This window comes from Ipomoea nil, unplaced genomic scaffold (assembly GCF_001879475.1).
Source record: "Ipomoea nil cultivar Tokyo-kokei standard unplaced genomic scaffold, Asagao_1.1 scaffold2926, whole genome shotgun sequence".
Taxonomy (NCBI): Eukaryota; Viridiplantae; Streptophyta; class Magnoliopsida; order Solanales; family Convolvulaceae; genus Ipomoea; species Ipomoea nil.
In genome coordinates, this window is record NW_017619354.1 from 5,279,613 (window position 1) to 5,302,728 (window position 23,116).

Sequence of the window (23,116 nt, forward strand, 5' to 3'; positions counted from 1 at the left end):
GTTTCAATGTTGAGTAAATTACATAATTTTTTTTTTCACGTAACTTGTGTTTAATTGGCACCTTTATAGCTTTTCTTGAAAAAATGTCACATAATTGAACCCCAGATGGAGAAAGTACGGTATGTTGAACATTATAGAGTCTATAGTAACCTTAGGTTTCAATCTTGAATAAATCATGCACTCACGAAAATAGTAAGATACTATGCCAAAACTATTTTATGTTATTTGTGTTAATATTTAAAATTTCAAAACTTTAAATAAATATTCCATACATACAAAATCAAGTATTGAAAATTCTTTTATGCAAATTTCCATTCAATTTTTTAAAATATTAATTAACTCTAGAATTTCAATAATGCTCGATTTTATTTTTAAATAATGATTATATGGTTAAAGTAGAAGGAGCTTAATTATTACTCCGTATTTAATATAATAACTTTACAAATTCGAGTCATGTGAATGTTGTTGGGAGAATTTCTTTTATCAGGCATTCAATAATAAATAAGATACTATGCCAAAATTATTTTATGTTATTTGTGTTAATATTTAAAATTTCAAAATTTTAAATAAATATTCCGTACATACAAAATCAAGTATTGAAAATTCTTTTCTGCAAATTTCCATTCATTTTTTTTTAAAAATATTAATTAACTCGAGAATTTCATTAACGCTCAATTTTATTTTTAAATAATGATTATGTGGTTAAAGTAGAAGGGACTTAATTATTACTCCGTATTTAATAACTTTACAAATTTGAGTCATGTGAATGCTGTTGGGAGAATTTCATTTATGAGGCATTCAATAATAAGTAAGATACTATGCCAAAACTATTTTATGTTATTTGTGTTAATATTTAAAATTTCAAAACTTTAAATAAATATTCTGTACATACAAAATCAAGTATTGAAAATTCTTTTTTTTTTTTGCAAATTTCCATTCAATTTTTTTTTTAGATATTAATTAACTCGAGAATTTCAATAACGCTCAATTTTAATTTTAAATAATGATTATGTGGTTAAAGTAGAAGGAGCTTAATTATTACTCCGTATTTAATAACTTTACAAATTCGAGTCATGTGAATGCTATTGGGAGAATTTCAGTTATGAGGTATTCAATAATAAGTTAATAATTCATTTTGAATTAGTCAAAGTTGAATATAATTATCAAATATGGGAAGGTTTTAACCAAAATACCAAAAAATAAAAGGTATAAAAAACTTTGTTAGGCTATGATTTCAATGCTTCATGAGACCATAGAAAACGTCATTAATTTATTAATAAAATGAGTCACAAATTTTATTCAACTTATTCTTCTATTAATAAAATTAGGAGTGAAAAATACATTTATTAATTTTTCTTTTAGGGAGTATTATAGTAATAATTTTTGTAGGTCATCCGGGCAGAAGGGCAGGTGACCAACCTTCCTACTTCCTCAAAGTACTACTCATCACAACAGAAACAGAAAGATATTTGAAATTCGGAAATATATTCGTTGACAAGGGCATTATGGTCCATTCACTCGACAACTGGATTCTTTCGTAAATTTCGCCACTTCAACGCCTCCGGCGTCTCCATTTAAACGCACCACTCTCTCTACAGTTTTTTTCCACCAATATTTGTCTTCTTTCCCCTCTCTCTCTCTTTCTCTCTCTATCTGTGATCTTGTGAACTTTGTTCTCTCAGGGAGAGATGGTGGATGAGTTTATGGTGTGCGTGGACAGGATCATCTTAGCGTCCTCAGCTGCTTATTGCTTCCGCGGAGGAGACTCTTCGCCGGTCAACGGGATGGAGAGCCTTTTGAGCAATGCTGGCTCGATCGCCGGTAAGCCGGAGGAAGTGGTGGTCAACGCTTCTTGTGAGGGCTTTTGCAGTGCTGGGTGCGGGGAGGGATGCTCAAAGGGGGGCGGTGTAGTGAGAGAGTGTAGAATTTGCCAAGAAGAGGATGATGAGAAAGACATGGAGGCTCCTTGTGCCTGTAATGGCACTCTCAAGGTCTTTCCTTTTTTTTTTTTTTTTTTTTTTTTTTTTTTTTTTAAATATATTTTTTATTTTTTAAATAACTGACTATTTCCTCCTTTTTAGCATGCTCGAGGGGTTTTCTTCGTAAACGTCTCCACTTTATTTGTTTATTTTTGAAAAGTGTTCAAACCCCGTTTCCATAATAGTTTCATTTTTTTTAATAAATATTTCCTTGTATTTTTCTTAATATTGGCTTGATTTGGTTCTTAACTGGAGAAAGTTGGTGTCTTTTTTTTTTTTTTTTTTTTTTTTTTTTTCTTTTTTGTAAATGTAAAGTTTGTTTATATTCTTGTAACTTCAAGATTATGTGGTTTTGAAAATTTTGATGCTCTTGGAAAGCTTTTTGCCTGCCATCCTTTTATTATTATTGGAGTGGGTGGAGTTGTTTGGTTTTGACTGTTTGACTGTCCACATATTTAATGAGGAAAGTGTCAGCAAACTTTAGGGGATATTGGTTTTCTTTCTTGGAAGATGAAACTTTTTCTATGCCCATAGTCAACAAACTTTTTTTGCCATACCCCCTTCTTTTTGTTAATAGTAAATCAGGATTACTCAACTACCCATTAAATGGAGTAAAGTGTTTGAATTTTGCTTTGTGTTTTGAATTTGAATTTTGCTTTGTGTTTTTTCTTTTTCTGCAGTTGTGGTCTTTTGAGATTTGTGGATGGAACTGACATAATCTGTTTGCTTATACTTGCAGTTTGCTCATAGGAAGTGCATTCAGAGATGGTGCAACAAAAAGGGTGATATCACTTGTGAAATCTGTAGTCAGGTCACAACTTTATGAATTGATTACTGGTATTGCAAGCTTCATTACTAAGCTAAATTTGAAGATTGATATGAGTTTTGTCTCTTTAAACAGGTTTTCTCACCAAACTACACTCTCCCACCAGCAAGAAGCAATCCTGATGTTTTGGCAATTGATATCAGGTACCTGCATTCTCATCTCTTTCTCATTCTGAATTATGCTTCTAGTGTTTCTTTGTGCAAGAAATGCTTACTTTTTAGGGTTTTAATAGTTGCAGTTTACTGCTATACTGATTGATACTGCTAAATAGCTCTGTTTTAAGCTGAATTTAGTAAGGGTGCAAGTAAATTTATCGAGACTTTGGCAGGGAGATTACCATTTCTGGTTATAGGCAATTGATCTTATTGCTTTACTTGATATATATTTCAGATGCTGAGTTATGAAATTGATCTCGTGTTATATATTTTTCATCTTTGGTCATAGAGCCATTATTGTGTTTGTTTAAGTTTTACAACTAAGTTTATGTGTCCATACACTATTTTGAGGGATCCATTAGGTGTTCTAACAGTTCCCGTCTTTTCCTCCATGTTCAGCCAAGCTTGGGGTCCGGCCATTGACCTTAGGGATCCTCGTTTTCTAGCCTTTGCTACTGCTGAGCATCAACTTCTTCAATCTGAATATGATGACTATGCCATTGCTAGTAGTAGCAGCCTGGCATGCTTCCGCTATGTTGCTATCATTGTAAGAACAAATAATGCAATACTAAAGTATTGTTTTGCTACATACAAAAAAAAAAAGAAAAAAAATTTGGTCTTTTGATGTGTATTATGATTTATGACGTTTGAAAGTAAGGATCTTGAATATGTGGCAGATGATGCTACTCCTGTCAGTACGCCAAATGTTGATGGTTGCAAGGGACTTTCAAATGCTTCGAGAATCATCATCGTTCTTCAATGTAAGTGCAAAATGATGGTTCGGGAACTACCAAACTATCCCTATCTGAGTCACGTTCTGGCTAGTTGTTTCACAATTTGATTTTCTAACCTGCAATGCACAATACTTTTGGTGAACATCAGTTCCAGATATCGCTTCTTCAACTGGCTGGTTTTCTCCTCCCCTGTTATGTGATGGCACGATCCTGGTACGTTGTACAATGCCGAAGGAGAAGACAGGTTAGTTATCTTTCTGAGACCACCTTGCTTGCTCGAGTTCTGTTCAACTCATGGCCTAATCTTTTAGCATACATTTCATCATATTCAGGGTTACTAAAGCTGGCGATTCCCATAAAATCCCTTCACCTTTCTAAAGGAGGCAAGATTGTTTGGTAATCGAATCCATTCCATGAGAGGAGTCTTTTGTACATCACTTTTTCCCATCTCATCACCCTCAAGTTTTATTTGATTTACATAAAGAAGATGAACTCGTTTATGCTGTAAATGCTTCTGCAGTAGCCTCTCGTGCACATACGAGCTGAGCTTTCTTCCTTCTTCCATAGGCTATATAGGGGCTATAGATGAACTCCAAATCAAATGTAAATGTGAGAAAACAGTTCATCATAGCTGTGTTCAACATCTTATGCAATTGAAGAATTTCTAGCTCTAACTTGTTTCATGCTTTTATTATGTCATGTTTACTGGCCTAAAACAAAAAGTGGTCAAATCTTATATTATATTGTTCATGACATGCTCAAAGAAACATTTAAAATAATTAAAAGATGAGCCATCTTCTTCTAGTGCCTTTCTGCTTTTTCCTTTCAGCTCTGTAGCTTTCATCCTTTGGGGATTGATAGTTGGGTGATCCATGAGGACTGTGATTGCTGATTCTATTTCTTTGGCATTCACTTTTTCTGGGAGTATTTCAAATTCTCCCATGAAGTAATATCTGTAATCCATCTTAACCTCAACTCCTATACCTATCTCCTCTACCAATTGGAATGCATTTGCTTGTTGCTCTGTGTATATTGGCCATGTTGCTATTGGCACCCCGGACCAGATACTCTCGAGAGTCGAATTCCATCCGCAGTGTGACACGAAACCACCCACAGCTGGGTGAGCTAGCACTGCAGCTTGGGGTGCCCATCCGATGACTTTTCCGATGCTTTTAGTTCTCTCTAAGAATCCTTCGGGCAAGGCCTCTTCTGGGTCGTTGTAGTCCGTGGAAAATATTGAACCGTGAGAGGGTGGGCGCCTCAAGGACCAGAGGAACCTGTGCCCGCTTTGCTCGAGGGCGTAAGCAATCTCCTTCACTTGAGGCTCGGGGAAACTCCCGCAGCTCCCGAAGCAAAGAAACACAACTGATGAATCTGGGTGGCCATCAAGCCATTTCAGGATTTCCTTCTCGGACGATTCTTGGATCTTGTTGCTTTTTAGGTTGAGTATTGGTCCGACAGGGTAGACGGGCGGGGCACTGGCGTCCTTGGAGAGAGATTCAAGGGCATGCGGCTCTAGCTCCAAGAACGTGTTCACCAAGATGCCTTTTGCCTTTCGCATTCGTTTGGCAATATCCAAGAAATAGGCTGAGCCGCCGGTTTTGTCCAGCGCAAATAATGGCAATAACTTGGGCGGGAATGGTTTGGAATAAGTAGAGAGGTTGAGATGAGGGTCGGAATCTTTAAACTCCGTCACGTCCACACCGTGGTCGTCTCTGAGGCTCTGGAGATGGAGGTGAAGGCCGAGCATAGCAGCACCGGAAGTGTAGTACACATAGGTGGGGAGCCCAAACTCGTCAGCCACATCCATCATGGCCATACAGATCGAATCCACAACAAACCCACCAAGCCGAACATCATTCTTCTTCATCTCATTCACGCAGTCTCTGACGTTAGGCTTGTGAGATTCGACGAAGAAACTGAAGAGGGTGAACCCGTTGGTGGGTTCCTTGGAAGCTGGTGCAGGGAGGTCCTCCTCTGGCAGTGATATGAACTTCAGCCTGGAGCAGTGGTTATGGGCAAGCAGAGATTGGACATAAGAATTAAGATGGGAATCTAGAGGCGATTTCATGAGGAAGACAGTAATGGAGAGTTGATGTCGTATTTGTAGGAGGCGCTTTGCCATTTCGACATCGGAAATAAGGTGACCCATTAAAGGGGCGGGAATCAGAATGAGATCCATAGCTTCTTCATTCATCATCGTCATCAATGGAGGTGAGAGAAGTCAAAATTATGCCGCAGTATTGCCACTATATAAGGTAGGACAACCTTGTCCTCTATCTATCTATTGAGCCATTTAAGTCACAGTAATTCAGGGACGAGAGAAACTCTATTACATATTTACATGCAGTATATCTTTTTTCAAAAAGGTTGAACCCAATCCCAATGGCCCCACATTTCGACCCGATAGAGTATTTGGGAGGATGTAAATTATGAGTTATCACAGAGGTTAGACCTTTGCTTACTGTACATGTAGTACATATTGAATATACTTTCTCTATTAATTGCCACCCGGTTTGATCCTGTCACATTTTTTCAAGAAAAATCACGAAGGTGTCCATTGAGCATAATGTACCTGATAAACACTTTTTAATTTCTACGTAAGTTTGAGCAATTTGTAATTTGATGGCATGAATTTATTATTCTAACTAGTATTTTCACCCGTGCGATGCACAGAATGGAGTTGTTGTAATATATTAAGAATATTTAAATCAATATATAATTATTTAAGAGTTAATTTCACCATAGGTCGCATATGTTTCCTGACAATTCTAAATTTAATCCCAGACTATAGTTATTAATTATTACGAGTTATTCTATGTTATAATTCTTACGTTAATATTTTTACTATTATTATTAACACTTAATTATATTAAGATATTATTTTTATCACTTATATTATAATTATTATTAGTTTCTTTTCAAGTTTTGTTAGTATATATAATGGCCGTAAGGCAAACAATAACAATATAATCATAATTAAATATTTTTGTATCGTATTTCGTGAGTCACAATAATTAAATATTCTTCAATTCTATATTCTTCTAGGATTTCTATTACCATCATTAATTATTCCCTAATTTAACAAAATTAAATAATTTGACCAATTATAAAGAGAGATTATTAAATAACGCATGGGACAATTTTTTAATTAAAAATTTTAAAAATTCATTAATAAAACATAAGGTTCTCATAATTTTTTCTTACAAATTATATAATAAAGCATTTTTTTTTTAGAAATTGGTGGGCCAAAACGGGATGAGAAACTGAAATCAATATATTTTATTGGGAACTGAGATTTTTTAGGAATTGGGCGGGAAATTAAAATTTCAGGATTTTGTTATTATATATAGTATAGATTAGATGTGCAAAGGGAATTGTATTACATTATTTTATAATTTTATAATAGAATTTTAACCCGGAATTATTATTGGGAACAAGGATTTTTTTAGGAATTGGGTGGGAAGCTAAAATTTCAGGATTTTGTTATTATATATATAGTATAGATAGTATAGATTAGATGTGCAAAGAGAATTGTATCACATTATTTTATAATTTTAGAATAGAATTTTTAACACATAATTATTGTACGAATGAGAAAGTAGAAATCAATATATTTTATTGGAAACAGAGATTTTTTAATTAGGCGTGAATTTAAAATTTCAGGATTTTGTTATTATATACAATATAGAATATAGATTAGATGTGCAAAGGGAATTATATTACATTATTTTATAATTTTAGAATAGAATTTTTAACCCAGAATTATTGTACGAATCGAAAAGTAGAAATCAATATATTTTATTGAGAACAGAGATTTTTTAGGAATTAGGCGGGAAGTTAAAATTTTAGGATTTTGTTATTATATATAGTACAGATATAGATTAGATGTGCAAAGGGAATTGTATTACATTATTTTATAATTTTAGAATAGAATTTTTAACCCAGAATTATTGTACGAATCGGAAAGTAGAAATCAATATATTTTATTGGGAACAGAGATTTTTTAGGAATTAGGCGAGAAGTTAAAATTTCAGGATTTTGTTATTATATATAGTATAGATTAGATGTGCAAAGGGAATGGAATTACATTATTTTATAATTTTAGAATAGAATTTTTAACCCAGAATTATTGTACGAATAGAAAAGTAGAAATCAATATATTTTATTAGGAAGAGAGTTTTTTAGGAATTGGGCGAAAAGTTAAAATTTCAGGATTTTGTTTTTATATATATAGTATAGATATAGTATAGATTGTATTACAATATTTTATAATATTAGAATAGAATTTTAACGCAGAATTATTGTAGGAATGGGAAAAGTAGAAATCAATATATTTTATTAGGAAGAGAGATTTTTTAGGAATTGGGCGGGAAGTTAAAATTTCAGGATTTTATTTGTATATATAGTATAGATAGATAGATAGATTTAGACTGGATAGTATAATTAAATTTATGTGGTGTAAATATTCTAAAAAGGACTTGTTAATTCAGTGACGATTTATTTAAAATGGTAACATATATTACTTGGGGAACTTGTCTTTTTTTATTGGGAAAATGGCACTTTTTCCCCCTATGTTATATACTTATAGCACTTTTTCCCCTTCAATTATTTAAGTGGCTCTTTTTCCCCCTAAAATGTTAAATGGACATATTTACCCTTAAAATAAATATTTCATTTATTTTTATTCTCCAATAAATTATTACTATAATTTGGTTCAAACCAGATACTATAGTAACCAAACCAAAATATTCCAATTACAATTTATAATCAAAACGCGATATTTAGAGTTTATTAAAATCGCGAACTGGAATGGCCGGTTCATGTTCCGAACTGAAAAAATAAAATACATTTATTGTTGAATTTAAACTATTTTAAAATAAAAAATAAAATTTTAAAATAAAGACGGTTCAAAATCACGAACGGGATCCGGAACCGCCGGTTCATGATCCAGTTTTTTTTTATTCTTAAATTTAATAAATTGAAATCCAAATATTGGGTTCTAGATCTGAATCATAACTGAAAACTTTTAATTCGATTGCTATAGTGTCTGGTTCAGTTCGAACCGAACCGTGGTAATCGCTACATATACGCAATAATTTGTTGGAGAAGTAAAATAAATAAAATGTTTACTTTAAGGGTAGAAATGTCAATTTAATATATTAGGGGGGAAAACCACCACTTTTAAAATAATTGAGGGGGCTAATGTGCTTACATAAATAATTGAGGGGGAAAAAGTACTATAAGTATATAACATAGGGGGAAAAAGTGCCATTTTCTCTTTTTTATTATAATTTTCTTTTTTCTCAATCAGTTGTGTTGGCGCGGTGGATTACACGATACCTCCAAAGAAGATTATGACGTCCGTGGACAACTGCACAAGTGACTTCTCTTGTATTATTTTATTGTTTATGTTTATATTAGTCACATGGAATCTTTCATATTCAACATTGTTGAATTTTGGTACTATTATTTTGTCTGCCGCATCTTCAGTGGTCAAACCTTAGCGTTGACTTTCATTCTCGAGTCATCGTTGTACGTTGTTGGTCAGGAGTGATTCCACGTAAGAAGTGAGCTTGGAATTGGAATCGTAAGGAAAGGTGATGGTGAGAAGAGTAACGGAGAGATGAGGAGCTTTGCCATATCAATGGCAGGTCGGATGTGACCCATTCCTGGGAATGGAACGAAAACCTACTCCACTGCGTCTTGCATCTTCGCTGCTAGCTACTGCGGAATTGAAGAGATTGAGAGAAATTAGTATAACTCTGATGTGTATGATTATTGATGAGGAGTGTAATGCTAAACCACGAAATTCTATTATTGTCATAGAGTAGGGGTGTAAATGAGCTGAGTCGCTTGCGAGCGGCTCGGTCAAGCTCGACTCGAACTCGGTCAATATCGAGTATGAGCGGTTCGTTTAGTATCCGAGCTCGAGTCGAGCCTAGATATTCTAGGCTCTTGGCTCGTTGAGCTGCTCGCGAGCCACATACTATATAATATATATAATACATAATATATAAAAATAACAATTAGAAATTAAAATTTTAAACTCAAAATATCCCTAAAAGATTTCTATTATTTATGTATGGATAAAACATAATAGTTTAAATTTTAAACCAAAAGTATTAAATATGTCAATTTCAATGTCAAAATCGAGCTCGAGTTCGAACTCGAACAATCGAGCTGCTCGAACCGAGCTCAAACAGCCCGAAAATTATCAAGCTCGAGCTCGAGCATCTGTTCTCGAGCTTGATCGAGCTCGAGCTCGAACTCGAACTGAGCCTCTATTAATGAGCTCAAGTTCGAGCTCGGCTCGACTCGTTTACACCCCTATCATAGAGTATTAACTTTATGACAATTAAATATTATTATTATTACTAGTATTTGTCCCGTGCATAAAATATGTTATAAAAATATTCCCTATATGAGGTTTATTCATATATAAAATTTTTGTTATTTAATAATTATTATGTGCGAATTCCTATGATAAAATTATGAACATAAATATATTTACAATTAAAATAATATTTAAGGTGAGTGATTACTACAAATCTTAAACTATATTAAAAATTTAGTACATAGTATTTAATTTTACAAATTTTTAAGAACTTAGTAAACTACTTTCAAAAAAAAAAAAAAGAACTTAGTAAACTACAATAGTAATTGAATTACAATTTTAGAGTCACCACGGATAAAAATTTTTAGACATTTGAAATTTCTAACTTTAGATGTAGCAACATACAATTGACATTTAAAGACCAAAATCACAATCTTAGTTCGAACATTGATTTTTTCTTCCAAATACTATCGAATTAAGTGTGTAATCAATAAAATATGATAACTAATAATTCGAGAATATAATCTTAATGTTACTAAGCCTACTTCACGTCAATTAAGTTGGAGAGTGTTGTTGGATAGTATCCGATGAATCCACGAATAATGCATCTTTGTCTCCGTAGTCCTCAATATGCACATCAACAATCTTAAATATTAGGCCGCCTAGCTATGCCATATATTAATTTCAAACTTATGAACTTTGGGGTTGCATGCAATAAAAAGTATATTTTAAATATACTAAGGGTACATTATATATGTATGTAAGGTACTTTCAATATAAAAATAATGTATTTTTAATATATTAAAAATGTATTTGATATTCATGATCCATACAATTATGTGGACCATGTTCACACAATAATTTATCAGTAGAAATTGAAATATAAATAAATATAATAATTAAATAAATAAATAAATAAATAAATAAATAAATAAATAAATAAATATATATATATATATATATATATATATATATATTAGAAAATGTCAGTGAAAATTATTATCATTATTATTATTGCAATTATTATTATTATTATTGTCATTGATATTATAATTAACAATATTATTATTGTCTTGTGAAAATTAAATGTTCACCATTTAATTTTCACAAGAACATATGGCTTTATTATATATAGGATAGGATAGGATAGGATTTGATAATCCACCAAACAATACACGCACAAACAACTCAAATCCACCTGAGACCAATTTAATTATTCGAGCACATAGCCATATAGAACTTCCCTTACAACAGTTACAAGAAATATAATTTTCTTTTGGGAGAATTGTCAAATAGGCCCATGTACTATTGTCAAGTGCTCAATTCTCACCATGAACTAAATTAAAGGCTAATTAACCACATTTACCTACTAAATTTATTCAATTAGCATTTTTAGCAGGTAATTGACTTTTTTTTACAGGTTACCAATTCAATTATTAAAAAAATAATTTCAAAATAATTTAAAAATTAAAAATAAAAAATAAAAAAAAATACAGCCACCGGCTGTCCTCGCCGGACAGCCGGTGGCTGCCATTTCGAAGACAGCTGTGGCTGTCCGGCGAGGACAGCCGGACAGCCACGACTGTCTAATATGAGGTCCAGATCTGGACCTCAAACGGCCTGGAACGTGAGCGGCGGCCACCATAGACGGCCATAGCCGTCTAAAAAAAAATTCGAGGACAGCCGGTGGCTGTATTTTTTAATTTTTTTAATTTTTAAATTATTTTGAAATTATTTTATTAATAATTGAATTGGTAACCTGTAAAAAAAAGTCAATTACCTGCTAAAAATGCTAATTGAACAAATTTAGTAGGTAAGTATGGTTAATTAGCCTTTAATTTAACTCATGGTGAAAATTGAGCACTTGACAATAGTACATAGGCCTATTTGACACTTCTCCCTTTTCTTTTTATCTATCAAGTCTCTTAATTTTTCATAACTCATGCCAAGTTCTAGAAGAAAGGAATGCAATGTATACTTTCACCATATAATAATTGGTTTCACAATTGTTATAAATCTTTATTTATGGACATTATTATGGCATTGATTACTTGATTTGTAACTGTTATAACAGTCATTTTGTATAGATTATATATATGATGTATAAGGATATAATAAGTGATGATGAATAAGATATTCCTCTTTTCTCTCTTTTCTCTCCATTATGTTTTTATTTTAACACGTTATCAGCCTGTGCTCTAGCCAACTGTGGTTTCGATCGACGACACGTCAATTCTTTTTCCGACACCGATGACCACCTTTTTCCGGCGATTTGTTCGGCTCAAAGGTTCCGCCTCATTGAGACGGTTATGGAAAGGGGTCGATTGCTTTCAGACTCGATCGAACGAGACTTGGATCATGTTCGCGACATCCTTGCAGACTTGAGTAGGCGTCCGTTTATCTCCATCGCGATCCGTCGGCTTCAGGCTGGCGATGAAGGTCCGGCAACATCCAACAACATCATCGCAATCATCAGTTCCCCGATTGCCATCAGTTTGCGATCTCTCAAATCGCGATCCAGGGTTCGGCTATTGAAGCTTCGTCCACGGCAGGTTGGTTTTTGCAAATGAAGATCGATGATGATCGTTCCCTCCACCCGCTTCAGGCCACCGGCGAACAGAGAGACCTGACAGAGAAAGGGATGGTGGTGATGCCGGTGGGCCTTGTGATGTTCCTCAATTTACAGTGGCAGGAAACAACCCGTCGTCAGCCTTAGTCGTGACACCACGTGAGCCCTCTGTTTTGGCCGTCATGGTTGACGGGAGATTACCCGTTCCTTGATTACCCTTCTCCCTAGGCTCGCTGTTGTCTTAATCGCCTAGAGACGACAGAGTCAGCATTCGGCGGTCGTAGACGGGAGTAGGCGAAGTGGCAGCTCGTAATAGGCTCGCCGTTCGCGTTCGTGTTTGGACTATGACATTGGAGGATGAAGCTAAGTATCTTATATCTTTAGTACTTCAGTTCTTCAATCATGAATGTGCATATTTCCATAAAAAGTATATTTGTAGATATGAATAGGGGCTTGAGTATATATATGCACCTATCAGTATGTGATCATTTGCTGCTACTTTCTCTTGAAGAGGATGCTAATTAAACAGGGATTTTAACTGGAACTTGAGTGTGTTGTATATATACCATCAATCTATGTGTTGAACCATGGATAAATTTTTTTAATTAGACATGCATTACAGTGTATGTTTTTGAATTCTCCTCTCAATTGCCATTCTGATGTCAATTTTGGAAGAATGACCATATTTTTACAATTATATGAGGGCCCCTTGCAAGTTTTTTAATGGGGTTTTGTGGCTCTGGTTATCCCTCTTCTGTTTCTAACCAACATGGTTATGATAACTTGGCTGCAAAATGTGGCCATGACTATACCCGTGTGCCAATTGAAATTGATTCTTCTTACCATCTTGTGGATGAAATCCCTGTCATGATGCCAAATGGCGAACTATTTTCCAAATTAGTGGAATTTGAAGTGCTTCCCTGGTTATGTACTAATTGTTTTAGCCAAGAGCACTACATGGAGGAATGCACTAAGACCAATTTGGTGAAAGGGAAGCAACCTGCTTCGCCTAAGGCAAATAACACCCCTGTAGATGCTATGGTCACTAATATTTTGCAGGTGGATTACTATGTGCATGTGACACCATATTTTCTTGAACACATGTCTTTATCGACTATTAATTGTTAAAAACTGTCAATTATTTAATATGTGTCATGCATATTGAGATGTATCTCACACTTTATACATGAAGCTATAGGCTGTTTTCAAATATAGCTTTGCCCGGAAGGCAAACCCTTAGTACTAATTATACGATAATTGTACTATGATAATTTACATAATCCGAGTTCAAAAGTCTATTTATTGTGTTGATACTCGGTTATGCTGATTATTTGTCATGAGTCTAGATCATTGAAGATCTCAAATCTTTGTATTTAGACAAAATAATAGTGTCAAATTTTTAATATAGTGTTGCCCAGAAGGTAAACCAAGAGCAATTATACTAAGTGTTTTGAATATCATTGTTTTTTTATAAGAAACAAAAACAACTTAGATTTTTTTTGGAATAAACTCTCTGAGTTTTAAATCTTCCATACATGACAATATTTTTGGCCATGATTGGACTATTTTCTAATAAGGTCTGGAAGACCTCAAATGGGATTGATCTTTAAGGTGCCTATTGGCTCATGAATGAAGTTTGCATTTTCTATTTCTAATGCTATGATTTTCTCCAAAAGTCAAAATTGACTCACATCATGTTGATTTGCCTGAAGCAAACAAATTGTGATTTTTTTTACACAAATCACTGCCTGAAAATTCTGATCGGCGCAGTTTGAAAATTAAATTCGTGAAAAATACTTCTTGAACTCCTTTTGGCATGAAATTTTTTCTGGAGAATCTAGACTCGTGGTATTTGATGTCTGCAAAAATATTTTGTTAAAAATATGCTTTGGTGATTCCAGAAAAAAAAAATAAAGTTTTGGCAGTGTGCTGGCAATTATTTTTCTGCCTGGAGCAATTTTGGAAAAAAATTCGGGAAAAATACTTTTAGACCTTGGATTGGCATGAAAATTTTCGTGTACGTTCTATACTTGATGAACTACATATCTGTAAAATTTTGTGCCAAAATGTGTTACCATTTTTCCCCAAGAAAATTCTGAAATCCAGGTCACAATTCTGAAAATTTTTGCTGTTTTCAGCTTGTATATCTTGCTATTTTGTGATGTTTTCATGCTTGTATGAAACTATGAGATAAAATGAGAGCTTGCTTGGAAAAGTACTGTTTTTGACTCCCAAAATAGGAATGAATGGGTCTGGCAGCAAACATGTGCTCATTATTCTTCGGCGAACGGTACTTCTCTCATTTTTCTAATTTATGAATTAATAAGAATATCTCTTGTCATGTCATGCCTTGTGTGTACCAAATATGATGTGCATGACTAAATAGAGTTTTTGGTGTCCAAGACATAAGGGACAAATATATCACATATTGCATGTGCTTCTCTTTAATTGACATCATTTAGCATATAATCTCTTGATTATGTTTATATAAGAGATTTTGTTATTTCTCTTGTTGGAATTTTATGATGTGCTATAGGTCATAGCTATTGAGATTTATCACCCAACTTATAAGTGGGAAAATAGCATGAATTCTCAATATGGTTAGGTTGCACCTGTCGTTGCTAAACCTTAACTTGCATGCGGTAACAATTAAAGACTATGACATGTTTACAGTGCTAGTTTCTGCTATAGAAACTCTTTGACATGAGTTTTGGGCATATGATATTTAAATTTATAGCCCTCATTTTTTTATTTGCCCAGAAGGTAGATTAAGGACTTTAATTCTCTAAGTCACCCTTTAGGATGGACCTTGACGATAAATTCATGACAAATAATGGTCCACCTATCCCATCAATTCCCGAAAGATTGCTATGACGTTACTATGAGTCAAGTTCTTTTTACCCAAGTCTAACTCAATGCATATCACAAATCAATCCCTCAAGGATTGCTATACCCCCTTTTTCACCTAGTACGTGGTTTCAGAAGTAACATTTCCCTATCTGCGTTATTTTATTTGCGCAGTCTATTTTATATCACCACCACAACGTACCTCTAAAAGGGCTATCAAGAAACCCCCGTCTATTGATTAAATACCGAAAGCCCATGATAGGGGATCAATACATATAATTGGGTACGTTGACTGCATTCCTAATGAAGATTGTTTCTCGGCATTAGGGGGAGATAATATACTACTCCGTAGCTTTTTGGAATGCCAAGAAATTTCATAAGAATAAAAACATCTTCATTATTTAAATCCATGTACTAGTTAGATTGAACTGGAAGTTCAAAAGATAATCTATTTGGGATTTTAGCAAATAATCTGCCAAATACATCTATTGATCATAATGATTATAAAAGAAGTGACTAGGTCCTATATCCTTGGACCAAACATATCTATTGATACTCCTTGACACTAGAAGTGTAGGAGATCTATCGGTGAAAGAGATATGGATCATAATACTAGATCTAGTAAAGAAATATTGTCACTCTTGAAATAGCTTGAATAATTATGTCCTGCAGACGTTCGTCCAGATGACGAAAAACCCTGGTAAGACTTATAGGTGCACCAAACAAACGTAATACTAGGGATGCGGAACGACCAGATCAAAATATCTTTGGGAAATGTTTAGAATCTGGTTGTTTTAGAAATTGCCATTACTTTTACAAATATGGGAGTTTTACAAAAAGGTTATAGTTGTCGACAACACAATTGCCATTACAAATTGCTCGTTATATAATCTGGATCCAGAGTTAGGCACCAGAAGTGCCATGACTATTTAATATATAAAGGAGCAATTAAGGCATAGCTTGACTCGCTAAAATGAATAAATTCTCTTTATAACAATACACCATTTGAGCGTTAACCCTGAAGGTTACAAATGGGTGTGTGCATGAAAGAGAAATAAGAATAATGAGGTGATGAAGCGAGTTTGTAGCCTATGGGTTCACGCAGAGACCCTTAATTGATTTTCATCAAATATACTCTCCCACGGTAAATGGCATTAAGTTCCGCTACATAATACAATTGGCAGAATAATAAATTCAGATATGCAGTTAAATTTATCTTGAGAAATCTCTGATGGATTCATAATTCTCAAAATGAGGATTTTTAAGTATTATTATGTGTCATTATTTACTCTTTAAAGGGTTGCGAATGGAGTTAATATCCTCATTGAAGGAATAATATGTACCATTGTGTGCTCGATAAAGGGTTGATAATGAACTTATTATCTCAGTCAAGATTGATGGTGTAAACATCAATGAAATATATAAAGAACTCGATAATGTCAGTTCATGTTTAAAGACTGAGACTTTTGAAATAAAAAGCTTGTGCAAGCTATAAGTATTATCTCGACTTGAAGATCGAGTTTTCTTTGAAGATTTTTTTATATATATATACCAGTCAGCCTACATCTAAAAATGTTTTTTCACATGTCTATATGCATATAAGTGTCATGTTTTTATCAAACTAAAGGTTGCCTAATAATCGCTTGAAGCAGATAAGGAACCTTTTTGGACTAGAAGTCCCTTACTTCATTATCGTTGGAGCACCATTATTGAACCAGAAGTTCTATAACCGCAACATATTTGCGATAAAATTGCTAGCAAAATCTAGTGCTCCCCCTACAAATGAAGTACTTGAATAATGATTAGCATATCCTTTGGTATCTTTGAGATACAAAGACATGACATTTATGTAAGAAACCATGATACGGTTTTAATAGGCTACTTGGGTACTGGCTGTTTTGCTTGATCTCCGCAATGCCAAGTCCAAACTGGTTATACAATGAACTTCTCTAAATGTTCAAAATGAGGACAATAATACTTGTGTTGCACAAATGTTATATGAGCTCTAGAAGAGCCATAAGATTATTAGATATTTACTCTAGTGACAATCTAGAAGATTTGTCCAATCCATCTCTTCAAATTTTGAAATATATGTAGAACTTGAAGATTGTTATCTTCAGGGGGAGACGAGAAGTACATTTACTCGAATCAATCCGGAAGATTGAACGTAAAATCTTGAAAATTAAGTCATAAAAGACTAACAGTTCCGCACTATTTGCAACACAACGGGAAGTACATTACTTGAAACAATCCGGAAGATTGAACGTAAAATCCTGAAGATTAAGTCATAAAAGACTAACAGTTGCGCACTATTTGCAACACATAAATACATAAATATCATGTACTCTTTTCCTCACTAGTTTTCTCCCATTGGGTTTTCTAATGTGGTTTTTAACGAGGCATGAGTATGATATAGTAATGACAATGGGGAAAAGTTGCAAAATAATTGCTTAAATGGACAAACCCCAAAATCCCGAAGATTATGTAGTTTGCGCCCTGAAGGCTTATGGTTGTACTCTTTTTCCCTTAACTAAGTTTTTCCCACAGGGTTTTCTTAAGTTAAGGTTTTTAATGAGGCGACCAAATACAATATATGTTTTTACATATATCATGTACTCTTTTCTTCAACTAGGTTTTTCCCACGTGGTTTTCCTAGTGAAGTTTTTAATGAGGCATGAATGTATGCTATCCATATACCTTGTACTCTTTTCTTGTTTAGGTTTTTCCCACAGGATTTTCCTAGCAAGTTTTTAATGAGGCAAGATCGTGGTGTTATAATGTCCAAGGGGGAGTATTATAAATCTTTATTTATGGACATTATTATGGCATTGATTACTTGATTTGTAACTGTTATAACAGTCATTTTGTATAGATTATATATATGATGTATAAGGATATAATAAGTGATGATGAATAAGATATTCCTCTTTTCTCTCTTTTCTCTCCATTATGTTTTTATTTTAACAACAATCACTATATTGAACATGCATGTCAATTTTTTTAAAATGAAAAATAGTCAAATTTACTCTCTAAATTAAATAAATAGTGTAATTGAGCTTCTTATGTAGTAAAAAAGAAAAAAAGATGCATTCAAACTCCTTCGGACAAAGAAGTTCAATTATATTTTAATGTAACTTGCTTAGCTGGTTAATGTTTATGTAGTTGACATGCATCTTTTTTATTTTTCAAAAATAAAAACAAAAAGTTGTTTTCTTAAAAACATTTTTGTTTATTTTTTCAATGTCTAAATTTTAACTTTAAACAGTCGGTTACTAGCTCTATTACATTGTAGTATCTGTTCATATACTTTCTCAACCTACTGAAACACAAAGAGCTAATAAGGCCTCCACACTGAGGCTCGAACTCACAATCTTCCAAATGGAAGTCCAATCCGAGTACCATTGGACCACATAGTCCTGGTACCATGGTTGTTTAATTTGATTAAATAGTCATAGTTGTCATCTACTTCAAAAATCTAGTCACCACCTTCGTTTTAATTAGATTCACTGAGAAGAGGGATAGAGGGTCTAAAACAAAAGCGGTCACCGCCTTTGTTTTAGACCTTCATCTCCCTATGAAACAAGGGTGGTAGCCATGGTCATCGCCTTAATTTTAGTTGGTCCAAATTTTAAAGACAACCATAATTGTCTTAAAAAATTATTTTAGATGACTATGGCCACTCCCCCGAATCACTGTCTCACAAGTCACACCCCACGTTCCATACAAACAATGGGCTAGGACCAGGGGCCCCATCAAGTAGTGAGACTGTGCGAGAATTATATTCAAGTTAAGATTATCAAGTTGTACGCGTGGGTAGTGACTAGTGAGCAATATTATAAGAGTAATTCTAAATGTGATCTCATTTTTTATTCCTTATGATGTGATATTCTTTGATTCTTTAGTACACGAAGAGTCATGATTTTTATCAATTATTTTTTTTCTCTCCAATAAAATTTGAACAATTTGAGTAAATTTTTGGAGTACAAGAGTATTTTTTTATATTATAATGCATGATGTATAAATACCTCCAAAGAGGTTGGATTATGTCATCTGTGGACAAGTGCACACTGCACGTACACCACATACTTCATAATCGACTTATCTTGTATTATCTTATTAATTTATATTTATATTAGTCCATTCCATATGGAATTTTTCATATTCAACATTTTTGAATTTTGGTACTATTATTTTGGACTTCTACTATACAAACTTTCAAATTCTACTTCCTTGCTTGTACTCTTTGAGATAACAAACAATGATTGGTTAATTATGTGAGTCCGCAGAAAAGTGTCTACATCAAAAACATGTTAAAGAAAGTAAAAATTGAGAGTATAAAATAAGAGTACACTAAGTATTTTTCATTATTTTGTTCCGCATCTTGAGTGGTCAAATCATGATGTTAGTACTAGGTAGTGATCGTAAAGATCCATGCAATTCAAAGGGACATATTACTATATACATTTGTGCACGCAAACAAGGAAATTAGTACACGATAATAGTATACTAGATTACTAAATTGTGCTCCAAAAAAAAAACAAACAAATACGTATTTCTTTTGTCCCAAAATGGAGTAAACCATCCTTTACACGTTTTGGTTCTATCCAGGTAAGAAAGAATACAAAAAAATATAACCTTAGTTTCTTTTCTAAATTATTCACAACTAATCACATCAATATTAAAGTTACAACATTCACGATTTACCTCAACAATGACTCTCGAAATAAAGTATTATGAACTTAAGATAAATCCAACCTAACTGATATCACCTAAATTTTAAATAAAAAGTGATAGAGATCTCATTTAAAATAAATTTTTTTCCTACCATAGTTTCCTTGGGGCCCAATGAGTAAATGACGTGTACGTCATGATTTTGGTGGAAACTTGGAAAAAGTATTTTTCTTAGAAAATTGCCATAAATTGGCCTGTAGCGTGTGATTGGGTAATTTTAACTTTTTATTAATGAATGTCACTGACATTGTTAGAATGTAGTATCTGTTCATAACTATTTTCTCAACCTATTAAAGCACAAAGAATGAATACTCTACTGAAGCTTGAATCCACAACCTCCCATATGGGAATGCGACCTTGATAATTTTAAAATATTATTTTGATTGAATTTTATTAATGATTTGTGTTGGGTTTAAACTTTTTGATATCATTATATATATATACACTCAAAATGATTATTGATAAAAAAAAAAAAACAAACAAACATTGATGACGCTGTATGTGTATTGATAAAAAAATGGTTTATGCTGTAAATGCTTCTGCAGTAGCCTCTCGTGCACATACGAGCTGAGCTTTCTTCCTTCTTCCATAGGCTATATAGGGGCTATAGATGAACTCCAAATAATCAAATGTAAATGTGAGGAAACAGTTCATCATAGCTGTGTTTACTTTCTGGTTCAACATCTTATGCAATTGAAGAATTTGTAGCTCTAAATTGTTTCATGCTTTTATTATGTCATGTTTACTTACTTAAAACAAAAAGTGGCCAAATCTTATATTATATTGTTCATGACATGCTCAAAGAAACATTTAAAATAATTAAAAGATGAGCCATCTTCTTCTAGTGCCTCTCTGCTTTTTCCTTTCAGCTCTTTAGCTTTCATCCTTGGGGGATTGATAGTTGGGTGATCCATAAGGACTGTGATTGCTGTTTCTATTTCTTTGGCATTTACTTTTTCTGGGAGTATTTCAAATTCTCCCATGAAGTAATATCTGTAATCCATCTTAACCTCAACTCCTATACCTATCTCCTCTACCAATTGGAACGCATTTGCTTGTTGCTCTGTGTATATTGGCCATGTTGCTATTGGCACCCCGAACCAGATACTTTCGAGAGTCGAATTCCATCCGCAGTGTGACACGAAACCACCCACAGCTGGGTGAGCTAGCACTGCAGCTTGGGGTGCCCATCCGATGACTTTTCCGATGCTTTTAGTTTTCTCTAAGAATCTTTCCGGCAAGGCCTCTTCTGGATCGTTGTAGTCAGTGGGAAATATTGAACCGTGAGAGGGTGGGCGCCTTAAGGACCAGAGGAACCTGTGCCCGCTTTGCTCGAGGGCGTAAGCAATCTCCTTCACTTGAGGCTCGGGGAAACTTCCGCAGCTCCCAAAGCAAAGAAACACAACTGATGAATCTGGGTGGCCATCAAGCCATTTCAGGATTTCCTTCTCGGACGATTCTTGGATTGAATTGCCTTTCAAGTTGACTATTGGTCCGATAGGGTACACGGGCGGGACACTCGCGTTCTTGGAGAGAGATTCAAGGGCATGCGGCTCTAGCTCCAAGAACGTGTTCACCAAGATGCCTTTTGCCTTTCGCATTCGTTTGGCAATATCCAGGAAATAGCCTGAGCCGCCGGTTTTGTCCAGCGCGAATAAAGGCAATAGCTTGGCCGGGAATGGTTTGGAATAAGTAGAGAGGTTGAGATGAGGGTCGGAATCTTTAAACTCCGTCACGTCCACACCGTGGTCGTCTCTGAGGCTCTGGAGATGGAGTTGAAGGCCGAGCATAGCAGCACCGGAAGTGTAGTACACATAGGTGGGGAGCCCAAACTCGTCAGCCACATCCATCATGACCATACAGGTCCAGTCCATAACAAACCCACCAAACCGAACACCATTATTCTTCATCTCATTCACGCAGTCTCTGACGTTAGGCTTGTGAGATTCGACGAAGAAAGTGAAGGAGGTGAAGCCGTTCTTGGAAGCTGGTGCAGGGAGGCCCTCCTCCGGCAGTGATATGAACTTCAGCCTGGAGCAGTGGTTATTGGCAAGCAGAGATTCGACGTGAGAATTAAGATGGGAATCTAGAGGCAATTTCATGAGCAAGACAGTAATGGAGAGCTGATGTCGTGTTTGTAGGAGGCGCTTTGCCATTTCGACATCGGAAATAAGGTGACCCATTATAGGGGCTGGAATCAGAACGAGATCCATAGCTTCTTCATTCATCATCGTCATCAATGGAGGTGAGATAAGTCAAAATTATGCCGCAGTAGTGAGTAGTGGCACTATATAATTAAGGTAGGACAACCTTGTGTTATGTTTAGCATTTCTATTGAGCCATTGAGTCATTATAATTCAAAAATGAGAAAAAGTCTATTGAGTTACTATAATTTAAAAATGAGAGAAAGTCTATTACAGCTGTTCAATATACTTTTTCTATTATAGTTATAATCCAAAGAGTTTATACTTTATCATAGAAGTTTGATTCTGTCACCTTTCATCAATTAAATTTATGTCATATAAATAAAAATTTGTTAATTCAGTGACCATTTATTTAAAATAATAACAGATATATCATCAAACTGTATTACTTGGCTTTAGTTATTCTAATCTTGTTCAATAATTTTCTTGTTTCTCAATCAGTTGTGTTGGCGCCGTGGATTACACAACACCTCCAAAGAAGATTATGACGTCCGTGGACAACTGCACTCCACATACTTCACAACCGACTTCTCTTGTATTATTTTATTGTTTATATTAGTCCACACGGAATCTTTCATATTCAAGATTGTTGAATTTTGATACTATTATTTTGTCCGGCATCTTCAGTGGTCAAACCTTAGCGTTGGCTGTGATATGATATGTTCAGCTGTCACGATAGTGGAACTTTAATTTGTAAATAATGTAAGTAAAATTATTATCCTTATTTTGTAAAA

General features: G+C 34.2%; 3 protein-coding genes and 1 long non-coding RNA gene across 5 annotated transcripts; 2 read left to right on the forward strand and 2 right to left on the reverse strand.

Annotated features, from left to right (window-relative positions):
- Positions 1-1,601: 1,601 nt before the first annotated feature.
- Positions 1,602-4,347, forward strand: LOC109161825. Its single transcript, XM_019310358.1, has 7 exons — positions 1,602-1,991; positions 2,719-2,790; positions 2,881-2,948; positions 3,360-3,507; positions 3,638-3,721; positions 3,843-3,938; positions 4,027-4,347. Exons 1-7 carry the CDS (start codon positions 1,689-1,691, stop codon positions 4,033-4,035), a joined length of 780 nt encoding a protein of 259 aa, XP_019165903.1. The 5' UTR covers positions 1,602-1,688; the 3' UTR covers positions 4,036-4,347.
- Positions 4,340-5,910, reverse strand: LOC109161819 (anthocyanidin 3-O-glucosyltransferase 2-like). The gene has a single exon (XM_019310348.1). The coding sequence runs from the start codon at positions 5,898-5,900 to the stop codon at positions 4,428-4,430; it is 1,473 nt and encodes a 490-aa protein (XP_019165893.1). The 5' UTR covers positions 5,901-5,910; the 3' UTR covers positions 4,340-4,427.
- Positions 5,911-5,933: 23 nt separating this feature from the next.
- Positions 5,934-23,102, forward strand: LOC109161826. 2 transcript variants are annotated; one of them, XR_002050960.1, is made up of 2 exons: positions 5,934-5,952; positions 22,824-23,102. It is a non-coding gene; the product is annotated as an uncharacterized LOC109161826 (long non-coding RNA). The 2 variants fall into 2 exon arrangements; XR_002050961.1 differs by lacking the exon at positions 5,934-5,952 and adding an exon at positions 8,186-8,206.
- LOC109161820 (anthocyanidin 3-O-glucosyltransferase 2-like) lies at positions 20,928-22,461 on the reverse strand. Its single transcript, XM_019310350.1, has one exon. It carries the CDS (start codon positions 22,413-22,415, stop codon positions 20,952-20,954), a length of 1,464 nt encoding a protein of 487 aa, XP_019165895.1. The 5' UTR covers positions 22,416-22,461; the 3' UTR covers positions 20,928-20,951.
- Positions 23,103-23,116: the final 14 nt, after the last annotated feature.